Here is a 13,688-nt window from a genome sequence, read left to right as displayed (position 1 = left end):
CAAAATGACAGGGATTATGACTACTGAATGGAATGACAGTCGTAAAGGTGCTTTTTAAAGTTAGAAGAGCTGCACAAATGTTATATTTACAAGTAGGAGCTGTCATTAACTCTGTTTACTCATGAAGGAGTAACCCCACAATACATCTTACCTCAATGAACACATCCTGCTCAGGGACCATCTGATTGTATTTCTTCAACCTTATTAAAACGTTGGAAATGTTAACTGTCAGCTCTCATACTCTCTTAGCACTTATTTCCAGCCATAGCTTCATCTGTAATGTACCTTCAGGAATTCACCACAATATATCAAAGCCTGCGGTCAGACCAGCAGCCCACCATGAACCACGCAGCATGTATTTAAGAGAAATACTGTCAGTCAGTCCTGCGGCTGATGACAACTGTCAGCTGAATCTGATGGTAGCTTTTCCCAATAACTGTCAGAATATTCAAGGTTTACAACATATTCTAATGCCCTCCCACAGCATTTCTGTGTAAATTATCCAAATGGTGAGGAAAGCCATAAAAGGAAAGCTTAGTTACCATGTTTTGAGCCCAGATTTATTTCCATGCAATATCTTGGGAAAACAAAATACAATTTTCTTTATGCTATGCCCCATTTCCTTTCCACAAGCTGAATTAACTTTCCCCCCAAATGTGCTCAGTTTTAGAGAACCAATTCAAAAATACTGAGACTGTTCTCATTTTCCTGTTACTTTACAGAGAGCCTGACACTTCTACTAGATCAACAACAATAGGAGAAAAGGGTTTATCAAATATTTGCATAATTGATTAGAAACCCGGGATATCCATGGCTTCCGGAAAAAAAAGGAGCTCTGTATCTTTAAGGCTCCATGGAGCTGTCTCTGCGCGCGATGCAGACAGTGCAGGTTCTGCGGCAGAGACTCATCCTATCGATAAGGTTCTGATAGCCAAGGTGGAGGATGGGAAAAGAATGGAGCTGTCCCAGCTACTCAATGAGATCAGGGCAAACTATGAAAAGCTCCTCACCAGAAGTCAGATAGAGACCGTGCTCTCAACAAGGATCCAGGTAATGATTTCATACAGACAGGCATCTTCCAGGATAAGGAGACAATCCATGTCTATCCAATTCCTGTCTCGGCCTCTCTGAGGTACAGTATTTCCTTTTCAATGCAGCATATACTGGGGAAGGAATTTAGGTTTTACTAAAGTGACTGGGACTACAGGGGGAAAGGCTGTGATTATTCCTGTTAAATAACCATTAAATGAATGTTGATTGATACATTTGATTTTTATATAAATCATGAGGTTACTATCATTTACAAAACATGGAATCAACATACAATAAAATGGTGCACTCTAATCTCTTTTAGACATCCTACAGGAAGGAACATTTCAGATACCCTCCGAAGCTATTATGGAGTTATTTATAGAGATAAGATAAATAACATCTTTAAAATGACAAGCTTTATAGTAAGATTTATTAGCTTCCACACTTTGCAAGATAAAACTAAGTAAAATATTTCTAAAAGGTTTCTATCATTTTTTAATGAGTTCAATTTTATACCAGATTGTTTTAAATAGAAATCATCTGAGTATGTGAACATGGCATTCAGAAACAATGATATAAATTGGGACAATCAAAACTGCCAAATCGAAAATGACTTTCTACTTCAATTACAGGTTTTTGCTTTTGTACTAAAAGATGAGAAATGTTTATTTCTAATACTAAGCATGCAATATTTAAGTATTTTTTTAAAAGAGAGTCAAGTTAAATAAGAGCTAAATCCTAATTTCATAGACTTACTTTGTTTTAAAGTGACAATCACCTTTAGTAATAAATTAAGGTCTCATCTCTAAACAAATGAATAAACAACTCTTTTAGAAACAAAGATTCAGAAATTCAGGGATTTTTTTTTTTTTTTTTTTTAGTTTACCTATCATATCTGAGTACAAGTTCTATTCCAAGCACCCAAACACAGCAAAGAGTTTACTTAAGAACATACCCAAAAGGGAAAAAATATTGCTGGGAAATCATAGGACATTACTGCATGCAATTCATTTTTAGTGGCAACATACATTTAACTTCTGGGTAACATTTTCAGTCTTCATAAAGAATTATCAGCATCGTAGATGAAGCAAATTCACTGGGATATTTGATTTAAGTGTTGGAATAGTTCACTCACCTTTTACAAAGAGAAGAAAACAATTAACAGATGACAGTTTCTAAAAATTATAAGCCAAATAAACATTTTATTTTGCAATAATAGAAATACAAGTTATTTAGTTTACAAGTCATTATGCTGAAATGAATAAAGTGAAAAAGCAAGACTACAGTAAGTTTTGTTTCATCTTCTTAACATAAAACTACTTTAGGGGATTTTTTTTCAAAGAATTTAGAAAATCAACTGGAATAAATTCAAGGAAGCCTGATTACTTATTACAAAATAAACATAAGCTAATTTAGTTATTTACTGCTGTATAACAAAACCACTCCAGAACTTGGTGGATTAAAACAATTGTATTGTCTTTCACGATGCTGTGGCTTGACTGGGTTCAGTGGGGGTTATTCTTCTGCTGCACATGACATTGGCTAGGACTTCAGTCATCTTGGGGCAAAACTAGGTTGGGACATCCAAGGTGGCTCACTCCTGTGTCTGGCACCTTGGCAGGGCATTTCTGGAAGGCTGGCTCAGCTGAGACAACTGGGCCTGTTTCTCTCCATCTGGCCTCTCTACATGACCTCTGCAACAGGGTAACCAGATTTCTTACATGTTGGCCCAGAGCTCCCAAAATCATAGGAGTGGAAGTCATCAGGGCTTCCTAAGGCTTAGGCCTAGAACTGGCACTTCAGCTATATTCTACTGGCTAAAACAAGACACAGGTTGTCCCAGATTCAGTGTGGAAGAGGACCAAAGAAGGACATGAATTTGGGGAGGTGTGATTCATTGGGAGCCATCTTCGAAATCTAGCTACCACACAAGCCTAGCTGCCAGCTCCTCACTCAACATCCAAGAGACCAGCATTTTTATGCTCTTCTATTTCCAAAATTCTTGTCACCCTCTTTTGTAGTTGCTCTGATATGTGTTGCTGCTTGGCTTTGCCAACTTAACACTAAGAATAAGTGATACAACAAACCAAAAGAAATGAATGAATTTTGTTGTCTAATACGTCACGTTAAACTTTATTGACTTTCATTTAATCCAATATTTCCTTTTAAAAAAAATCTGTTGGGCTTCCCTGGTGGCGCAGTGGTTGAGAGTCCACCTGCCGATGCAGGGGACGTGGGTTCGTGCCCTGGTCCGGGAAGTGCAGTAGGAGCAATGTATGGAATTAATTGCAGTATTTTGAAGCAAAAAATAGAACTTCTTAATGTATTTATAAAAATGCATTTTAAAATGTAAAAAATTTAATTTGGTGGTACAATAGATTTTTTTAAATTAATTTATTTATTTTCTGTACACGGGCTTCTCACTGTTATGGCCTCTCCCGTTGCGGAGCACAGGCTCCGGACCCGCAGGCTCAGCGGACATGGCTCACGGGCCCAGCCGCTTTGCGGCATGTGGGATCTTCCCAGACCGGGGCAGGAACCCGAGTCCCCTGCATCGGCAGGTGGACTCTCAACCACTGCATGCCCTAACATGCCTTCTAAAAAAGGTAAATCAACAATGGGTTCTCTTAATATAGAAGTCTATTATAGAATCTCTAATGCCTATGATAACTTAACTCTCTAAATGATTCATAACACACTTTCTAGCAGTATTGTAAATTATCCTGTAAGTTATTGTAAAGTATCCTGTCCATATACCCAGTCCTAGAAATGATCGATTTAGGATATATAGCTGTTTATCTGCTTTTATGAAGCAGCCTACAAGAAAATATGGGGGTGGGGGTGGGCAGTAGCTAATTTTCTATCTTTCTTCCTTAATGATACCATAAACAATAGAAAGTTAAGAATCAGAGGTCTCAGGACTTCCCTGGCAGTCCAGTAGTTAAGACTTCGCCTTCCAATTCAGGGGGTGCGGGTTCAATCCCTGGTTGGGGAGCTAAGATCTCACATGCCTTGCGGCCAAAAAACCAAAACATAAAACAGAAGCAATATTAACAAATTCAATAAAGACTTTTAAAAAATAGTCCACATCAAAAAATTAAATAAAATAAAAAAGAATCAGAGGTCTCAAACTTAGGTCCTGCAAACTTACTTCTCATTAAATGTATTTTTCTACATTTCATAGACTGTCATGGTAGGAAAAGAATTTTGAGGTTCAGCTTACATCCTAGAAAACTGAGGCTGAGAGCGCAATTGACTGGCTCATGAATTTAATTAATTAGTAACTGAGCACCAAGCCGAAGACACATTGGTAATTTAAAATTTTAAAGAAAAAACTATTTGATTCCTGTACTATTTTTCTATAACTGCTTTTAAATGTCTCATTTTCAAGAGTGCTTTTGTTGTTGTTGTTGTTGTTATTGTTGTTGTTGGCTTTCTTCTAGTTGGAGGAAGATCTAAGCAAAAAAATGGACAAAGATGAAGAGGCTTTAAAGGCAGCTCAAGCAGAACTCAAGGAAGCCCGACGCCAGTGGCATCACCTGCAAGTGGAAATTGAATCTCTCCATGCTGTGGTGAGAATAATCTCAAAAGCAACTGGCCCATTGAATCCCCAGATGTTATCTGATTAAGAGAGGGAAAGGAATAATGTCCATTACTGGCCAGTGAGAAACTGAAAATCAGACCACTGAATTCCATCCATGGACCTAGTTCAACTACCACCCTGCCTCCATCATGGCAATAACTATTATCAATTCACTCAAGGTTTATTCACACCTTTAAAAATGAAATAACCCTCGCTTATCACCCTGGGGTTCTCTAATTGTTAGAGTAGGGGAATAGAGCCTTTGTCATAATCCAAAGTCATAACAGTGGGGAGTCTTATCCATACCACTGAGAATTCTAATAGAAAAATATTTAAACACTTTCTGAAAATGCCTTTTATAAGCAGTCTGCTCTGGCTTTGATATTTAATATTCTATATTTTTCAATATTTAAGAAATCAAATAAATTAGGGTGATAATAAACTAATCACACTGCAGATTTTTTTTTTGGCCATAAGAATTATCACAGGATTCCTTTGAAATAGTAAGCTCTCTAGCTGTAAATAGAAAATACAACTTTTTAAAATTTGGGTCATACCTAAAGCTGTAAGGAAACACCTCTTGCATAAGGGCTGTACAATTATTGCAACCTTTTTAAGAAAGAAGAGAACTCAATAGAACAAAGACATTGCAAATCAGATTTCAGAAACACAGTTAGTTTCCCTGATTCACTGATGAAGATCTGTACAAAACAGGAAAGGGGCCTTGAAAACTCCTTACACGCCAGTGAACAACATTACCAGATGCAGCTGCAAGACCTAGAGGCAGTGATTGAAGGACTAGAAAAAGAGCTACAGGAAGTAAGGCGCGGCATTGAAAAGCAGCTTCAAGAGCATGAGATGCTCCTCAACACGAAGATGAGGCTAGAACAAGAAATCGCAACTTATCGCCGCCTCCTGGAAAAGGAAGAAATCAGGTACCTAATTCCATATAGTGAATGACCAGAAATACAGAGCCACTTATGTCACTGAGATAGAGAAATTAAATCTAAAACCCATCATCACCAAGGCATGCTCACAGAGTTCCTACCACAAAACGGGATTAGTAGGCACTGCAAAAAATATGTGGGAGAACTATTTCCAGCCTCCCAAAATTATGAACAGACTAGCCAAAGCCAGGGACATTAGCTACAACAAAGAGCACAGCAAGCCTAAAACAAAATGTAAACAGTTCTCTATCGCTACACAGATGACCTTCCTTAACTTTCTCACTTTCCTTGCCATTCACCCCTTTTAGAATTAGTCAGTGCCTTCTATGGCCCACCCACAAAGAAAGTTTGAAAAATTCGCACATTACCACATTCCCCCTCCCATAAGGGCCCATTCCCAACACACATCAAACACCAAAATAATAATAATAATAACAATTATTATAACCATAATAATAATGCTATTATTTTTATTATAGTACAACCACGGAAAGCAATGTTGTTCTGAGTACATGATTTGAAAGATTTCCAGATATCCTGGTAACGAAAGGTATCAAAAGAGGAATTCTCATTAATTCACATAATTTCATAATCTGCAATCACTTATAAGGTCATATGGCTTTGAGCACAGCACAATGTACAAATTTTCCATGTTCCCATAAAAAGAAAACCTTTATTCCTGCTTACTTCAGAATTCTGAGTCCTCTATAAAACTGGATATAACTACTTTCACCTATAATAAGTCTCGACATTTACTAAATCTTTGAAAAACGTAAATTGAATTAAACATATGCAACTTACTAGCTAAGTGATGCTGGGAAATTTACTGAATCTCTCTGTTCCTCAGTTTTCTCATCTATAAAATGGGAATAATATTGCCTACCTCAAAATTGCTGAGGATTAAATGAATTGTTTGTAAAGTGCTTAAAAGAGTGCTATGTAAATATATATATAGCTACATACATATAATTTATTCATTATGAAATAAAATGGTTGTAAATTTTATTTAATGCCTAATCATTCACGATGTTGATAAAGTGGTCTTTAACATTCCTTTAATACAATTTTAAAAATTTTATCATGCTATATTTAAGATACACAGGTATCTTAAATTTATTTAAGATAAATATACAAAGTATCAAGAAAAATATAATGAACTCCCATGTTTAAGAAGTGAAACATTTACAATGTTATTGAAGTCCCCCCAAATCCCCACCCCCAGCACCTAAACCACATCCCCACCAATCTCATTCTCCCTCAGTCTAACCTGGCTCCCAGATCTGACGCTTATGTCTCATTAGTCTCATTATATATCCCTAAGCAAAATGTGAAATTGTTTTGCATGTTTTTTAACCTTGATAAAATTAGCTACAATGTATCTTTCTTTCCCCACTCATTGTTATACTTGGGAGATTGTTCCCTACAGATAGAGTATACCCTTAGTTCACTAATTTTCACTGCTAAGTAGTATTTCCTTTGTATGACTATACTACAATTTATCCATTCTCTTATTTGTGAGCATTTGTTTCAATTACATGCTAATACAATGTTGCTCCTATAATTCTTTCCAATTTCAGATATTATGGTTGCATCCAAGGTGGGAAAAAAGAACAAAAACCTACCACAAGTAGAGTCGGTTTTGTTTTACCTTCAGGTGAGTTTCTGATATAAGTTAACTAACTTAAAAAGTGAAGTGCCTGGTTATAGGGATTATAAATAAATACTCTAAAGTAGCAAAAACAAGCAATATTTGGATAAAGTTTGACATACAAATTGACTGTGAAGTCCTTCAACATTGTAATTTAATATTTCATAAATAATATTTTCACAGCCATTATAAATGAAATATCTTTTTCAACAAAAGTCCCACAGAAGTATGAGAACGAAAAAGTAGAAACAGTGACCAAACAAGCAATATTAAATGGAAATGTCGTGAAAGAAAGCACTGAAGCTCATGGCACTATTCAGTAAGTAAAAAATCTTCACTAACAGTGAACATATGCCAAAAAAATTCAATTGAGTAATCTCAGCAATCTTTGAACATTTCTAAACATAATTTTATATATTGTGATTTTTAACCTGACATAAATAAATATACATAAACAAAAGCTGAAGTATTCTATTCTTAATTGACCATTTTTCCAAAAATATAACCAAAACATGAGAATTCCATAGAATCAGTTAGACATTTTATTCATATGATTTTTAAAGAATATAAATAATAAATGCCACAATGTAAATTATAAATTATAATTTAAAATGTAAATATAAATTACATTTCTTGATTTATTTTTCATATACAATACATTTGACATGTTTTTTACTATAGCCATACCTCTTCATATAGAAAGATTTATTTTATCATTTCAGGACAGAGAAAGTGGGTGAAGTTATTAAAGAATGGGAAGGTTCCTTCTTTAAAGATAACCCTCGATTAAGGAAAAAATCTGTTTCTCTTCGATTTGATCTTCATTTAGCAGCCACGGATGAAGGGTGTTTACAGACTAAGCAGGATAATCTACCAGATATAGAAGTCAGGCTTATCATGAGAAGATCATGCAGTATCCCCTCTATCAAACCTCCATCAGCAGCTAATTAATCCAAAGACAGTATTTGATTTGATGTGAAAATGACATTAGGTTGGACCAAGGTAGGCCTGCTGACCACCTTCTGTCCCAAAATGTAAGTTACTAAGTATGTATGTTATGACCAATGTATGAGTCTTCAGAAAAAAAAAGTGGGGCGGGGGGACAAAATGTCTCTGAATCTAATTATAGGTGTATTTTTTGGACAGAGGGAGCGTAAAATCAGAAATTTAGTACAGTTTCTATTTTATTTATTCTCCAAATAGTCTTATTTTTCCCTTGAAATTTTTATCAGAGACTGTAAGCATTAAGGTGGTTTAGTTAAGCCTTTGAAATTTCACTCAGTATCTGAACATTCTAAGGAAAAGGGAATAGTCTGTTTAAATATGATTGTATTATGTTAAGAACCACACTGAGTTATTCATCATTATTCCATGACTGGTTATATCTAAAAAGATTTTTCTACTTAAAAAAAGAAAGCAATTATAAATGAACCTTCAAAGAGGACTATTCACTTAACCAAATGTTTCCCTTTTGAGATAATAATTTGCACCGGTAGAAAAATAACAGTTATTTTCTGCAAGATGTTTTGAGCAAACTATAGAACACACCCCAGGGCTAATTTGATGATTAAATTCATCTTCATCTGAAAGTTTTTTGTAATCATTATCTGATTTCCAGAGAGTTAACTTTATTCTAAGAACTTTAAAGGTTGCGTCCTCCCCCACAAAAAAATCAGAAGTCCAGCTGCACAAAAAGAACATGAAAGCTAGTTACTCCAATTACTAGAACAGTTAATCCAACCTCTCACCATCCCAACTTTTCCATCTGTAAAGTTAAATGTGATTAATTTGAGTCTCTGATGCAAGCATTAGAGATACTATATAAAGTATTATAAATATTTCTTGCGAACATTTATGTGAATTAAGATAACAGTATTGTTCGAACATTTATGTGAATTAAGATAACAGTATTGTTATCTAAGCTAAGAGTATTTGCAGGATTTATGTTTTTAAATTGTTCAAACTCTAATAAATATGGATAGAAAATATATTTGTGAATAAGTCAAGTATTGTTGCAAAGTTTTTTAAACAACCTAATTTGTTTAATACAGGTATATTTAAAGACCTTAAATAATAAATACCTGTTTTAAAACATTAGAAATTTATAGGCTATCAATTTTTTTCTAAGCAGAAAAAAACATTGAGTACAACTCACCATACTTTTTTCCCAGCTAAAATATCATCTAAGGGCTACAGCTGTTAGCATATTAATACAGCCTTTACAACTCTCCCTCTCTCTTTCTCTCTCTTCTTTCTTTCAACCAAAAAAAAAAAAAGTATATTTTAACCAGAAGAAAATTATGTTAAATAATCTTTAACATAATCCAGGGAATCACATTTAAATTTTCTTTTGATTACTTCAGATTTCTTTTAGCCTGGCTTATTCTGTTTAGTGAAAGGGATGATTTTGTTTTGTCAAGGATACAACAGCATGTTAAGTGCTTATTCTTGCATAAGCATCTGACCTAAAATACATCCTACACATAAAAATGTTTTCATTCAATATTAGTTAAATGCTACTAACTTTATTAAAGCTTTGGAAATGCAATCATATAAGCTATTGTGCTAAAGTCACTGTACTAAGTAACAGTATCATAAATAAAGAAATATATCTAGTGTAATCTATACGCAGTGTCGAAAACTTAGTACTGGGCATCATGAATGTAACTGCTTGTTATAGTAACTCCACTATGCAGCTATTGTGCGTATTACATGTACATTTTAAAATACAGTACTTGAATTTATAACAGAGTTTTATTTGCTTTGGGGCATTTTAAATTGGGATATGAATTTACCAAAGTAAACGATACCACTACAATAAAAAAGAAAATTGAAACATGAACTACAAACCTGCATTGTATTTGAGTTTGATACATTGTTTTGAGTTTAATTGTTCCAATATTGTTAGCTCAGTTGGGGGAATGAAGAAAACTGTAACCAAGGTGCACAAAAGCACAATTTTTATACTTTTTTTAATAACAGAAAAATTAAGAAGAGTATATTCTAATAAATGGTATATTCTAATTAAAAAATAAAAATAATCCCATGATCCTGGGAAAAGTGTAATAACAGCAGCCACCATTTGCAGAGTGCTCACTCTGCTCTGGGCCCTGTACTCAGCATCTTCGTACACAATCTCTAATTCTTACAACAATCCCACAGATGAATATTATCCTCACCTGATGGATGAATAGAAATGAATATTCTTCAATCTCTCTGAAATGGCTCAAATGCACCCTTCCATAACAAAATACAAAAGTAAATAATAATTCCAGTTACCAACAATTGCAGGATATCAGCCCTGGGACTGTCAGTAATGACCCATGTAACCAGGAAGGAATCACTTAAATTCCCTAGGCCTCAATTTTCACACCTGAAAATTAAGAGAAAGATGGTGGTTGATCAGAACTCCTACCCTGCCTACCTCACAGAAATGTTTGAAATAATATACATGTGAAAATATTTGGCAAAGCACTACTCAAATATACAGTACTATTTGGATGAAAATGGTCACTGGGAGAGAAGAATTTGTGAGGACAATTATAGCTGACGATGAGTAAGTAATAGTTCAAACACAACAGGTAAAGAGAATTTTTTAAAATTCTTCAATTACTGCCAGAAGAATTATTCTTTCCCAGTGAGTTACCCAATTTGAACTGTTCTACCATGATAGTTTAAAGTACAAAATGTTCTCCAAAGTAAAAAAAAAAAAAGTTTAAAATAATTTGAAAGTTTCCAATGGAATCATGTTATGGTACATGGGCCAAAAAATAAACTTCAGTTAAATAATATGTATACACACATTACTCAAATTAGCAACACATGAAATGAAAGGAAAGTCTGTGCACAGGGTAGAATTTGGTTCTACGTTTATAAGTTATGGCCATCATGTACACATAGATTGCCAACATTCATGGGCATACTACAAAGAAACATTTTGAAATAAGGTGTATGTGCAAACCAGTACAAGCCTTTTCCAGTTTCCCTCACCCATTTAGACCCTAGACCAGGATTGGCAAACTTTGTAAAAGCCCACATAGCAATTATTTTAGGTTTTTTGCGCCGTACAATCCCTGTAGCAACTATACAACTCTGCCCTTATGGCTGAAAGCAGCTGCTACATAAATAATATGTAAATAAGTGGGCATGGCTGTGTCCTAATAAAACTACAAAAACAGGAGGCAGCCCAGTCCTGGCCTGCACCTGCAGTTTGCTGTCACCTGCCCTGGACCCTCAGATAAGGCCTGTGGATGACAGACCCATACCCCAGGTTCTCCAGGACCATTCTGTTTTCAAACACTTTCATCCTTTTCCACACCGTGTGTCAAAGTTCATGTTCCAAATCCCCAGGTACTTTGAAGGTAATGCTGAAGGCTGTAAAAACAAACCATACTTTGTCGAAGTCTCTACAAAACATCGTGAATCACTCAGACCTGGAAATCTTCTGGGCTTCAATATTTCACAACAATTTCTAGTGATAGCAACTGAATAGCCATAACTTCTGCCTTCAAAGGAACGGCTGAGAAAACTAGCTTATTTCACCATTTTTCCTAAAGCCAGAATTTTTTTTTAATATCCAGACTTTATAAGATATTTGGCTCAGATAGAGTTCTGTTCTCCCTTTCCCTATTTTAAGGGGGAAAAAATCCATTGAAAAAAGCTTCATTAGAACAAACTACAAATTGCATGGTTCAGTGTTTGGTCCAAAATCTTCTTTGAGTCACAGAACTCTTTGGAAATCTGTTAAACTCCAAACCCTCTATCTGGGGGTTTAAAAAAAAAAAGCATCTAAAAATTGTGTACAATTTTAAAGCGTTATAAAGGAATAAACCTCCTAGAACCTATTCACACAGACTACTAGGTGTCCAAGGACTATGGGTTTTTCCTTGTTCTCTCCCATTTTCTCCTCTTTCTTCCTTCCCACTCATGGTTCTCATCCTACCCCTAATTGTCTCCCTCCCGGCTTCTTCCCACACTACTATAGAAAGAAATCAAAGAGACCTGGGCTTCACTCCAGCTTAATCACTTACTAGTTTTGACTTCCCTGCTTGGAGCGGGGGGAAGAAGAATCTCAAGGAAATAATGAGCAGTGTCAGAGAGGAAAGCGGGCCAAGTTCCTGAATCTTGCTGCCAGAAAGAAAACTAAACTACTTGGTCCTAAGACTATCACTGTGGTCTACCATAAGGCGCCTGCGAGGGCTCCCAACAACTTCACAGTTACATATAGCTGAACAGTCATGTTAATGATGCATACCATGTTTTCCAGGAATAATCACCATTCCAAAAGTCTGTCCTGCAGTTCCCATAAATATCCTTGTCCATGCAAGATCATATGTGCTGATGTTTGCTTGGGGAAAAATCAACAGCAATTCAGTGTAAGTTGAATCCACTCTTCGGTCTTAATCTCTAGGGCTTTCTCTCTTATATCTTCCCTATATTCCTCCTTTCTTAATTTTGCAAATCTTCGGAGCACAGAAGGAGCCAAAGGGAAGAAAATGAACTAGCCATTCATTTATTCACTCCACAAATATGAGCACCTGAATGGGCACTGTCCCCCTCCGCCCCGCAAGGAGCTTTCATCCTGATGGGAAGAAAAAGACAACAAAACAAGCACATAACAAATAGAGTATGTTAGGTGGTGATAAATACTGTAGAAAAAAACAAAGCACAAACCATGAATAGAATGGAGGTTGGGGAATGAGATGCAGTTTTGAATAGGTCAGGAAAAACCTACTGAGAAGGTGACATCTGAGTAAAGACCAGGAGGTGAGAAAGTGTATCAATGTCACTACTCCTCCGAGATCCCCTCCTTTCCTTTTCCACCATTTTTGTGCCACTCTGTTCGCACTACAGTGTGCTTTGTTCCTAACACCCGGCACCTGCAGCTTTTCTGCAGAAGACTGCCTAGAGATGACACAACCCAGCACCTGCCCCGGCACCTCACTTGCCCAGTCCCCCACCATGAAAGCCAGAGAAAGAAGGTACTGGGCTTCCCTGCTGAGGCATTTGTGTATCTTACATTAATCTGTATCTCTGATGCATGTATATATATATATATCTCAAGCACCACTCAGGCCCCCCATTATCCTTTGATGACCTCCTTTTTAGTCTTTCCCTTTAACATGCTCTTCAACTTCACTAATCTCTAACCATGAGTATAAAAATATTGGAGGTGTAAGAACTGGACAGTGGGTTCAGCTGGACAGCTTTGCTGACTTCTAGAGATGCCCTAGCCCCTGCTGGCACACCCAGGATGATGGCTAAGGGCAGCCGGAGAATTCAATCAGTCACCCTAAATGTCAACACTGTTTTCAAGTCATTTCAGATCCTTCTCGCTCCACAGTGTCCCACATCGGTCAGGTGTTTATATATCCAAGGAGAAGCTACTATCTAGTAAACCAACGTAGTCTTGATTCAGTGGAAAGAGCCCTGGACTAGACCAGAACCTGCCTCAATACACATTTATTGAGCATCTAAC

General features: G+C 36.1%; 1 protein-coding gene across 1 annotated transcript; it reads left to right on the top strand.

Moving 5' to 3' along the window:
* Window positions 1-948: 948 nt before the first annotated feature.
* Window positions 949-8,299, top strand: KRT222 (keratin 222). Its single transcript, XM_007465207.1, has 6 exons — window positions 949-1,050; window positions 4,476-4,604; window positions 5,330-5,550; window positions 7,140-7,216; window positions 7,394-7,529; window positions 7,933-8,299. The coding sequence occupies exons 1-6, from the start codon at window positions 955-957 to the stop codon at window positions 8,159-8,161; spliced, it is 888 nt and encodes a 295-aa protein (XP_007465269.1). The 5' UTR covers window positions 949-954; the 3' UTR covers window positions 8,162-8,299.
* The last annotated feature ends 5,389 nt before the right edge of the window (window positions 8,300-13,688 follow it).

The sequence above is a fragment of the Lipotes vexillifer genome, unplaced genomic scaffold (genome assembly GCF_000442215.2).
Source record: "Lipotes vexillifer unplaced genomic scaffold, Lipotes_vexillifer_v1.1 scaffold591, whole genome shotgun sequence".
Classification (NCBI taxonomy): domain Eukaryota; kingdom Metazoa; phylum Chordata; class Mammalia; order Artiodactyla; family Lipotidae; genus Lipotes; species Lipotes vexillifer.
The sequence above is the reverse complement of the archived record's forward strand: the minus strand, read 5'-3'. Positions and strand labels throughout refer to the sequence as shown.

Excerpts from the sequence above, each read along its gene's own strand:
- KRT222 (XM_007465207.1), top strand. The coding sequence starts at position 955 with ATGGAGCTGTCCCAGCTACTCAATGAGATCAGGGCAAACTATGAAAAG. Across the intron at positions 4,605-5,329 it reads TTGAATCTCTCCATGCTGTG|GAAAGGGGCCTTGAAAACTC; the intron begins GTGAGAATAATC and ends TGTACAAAACAG. Across the intron at positions 7,217-7,393 it reads CGGTTTTGTTTTACCTTCAG|CCATTATAAATGAAATATCT; the intron begins GTGAGTTTCTGA and ends ATATTTTCACAG.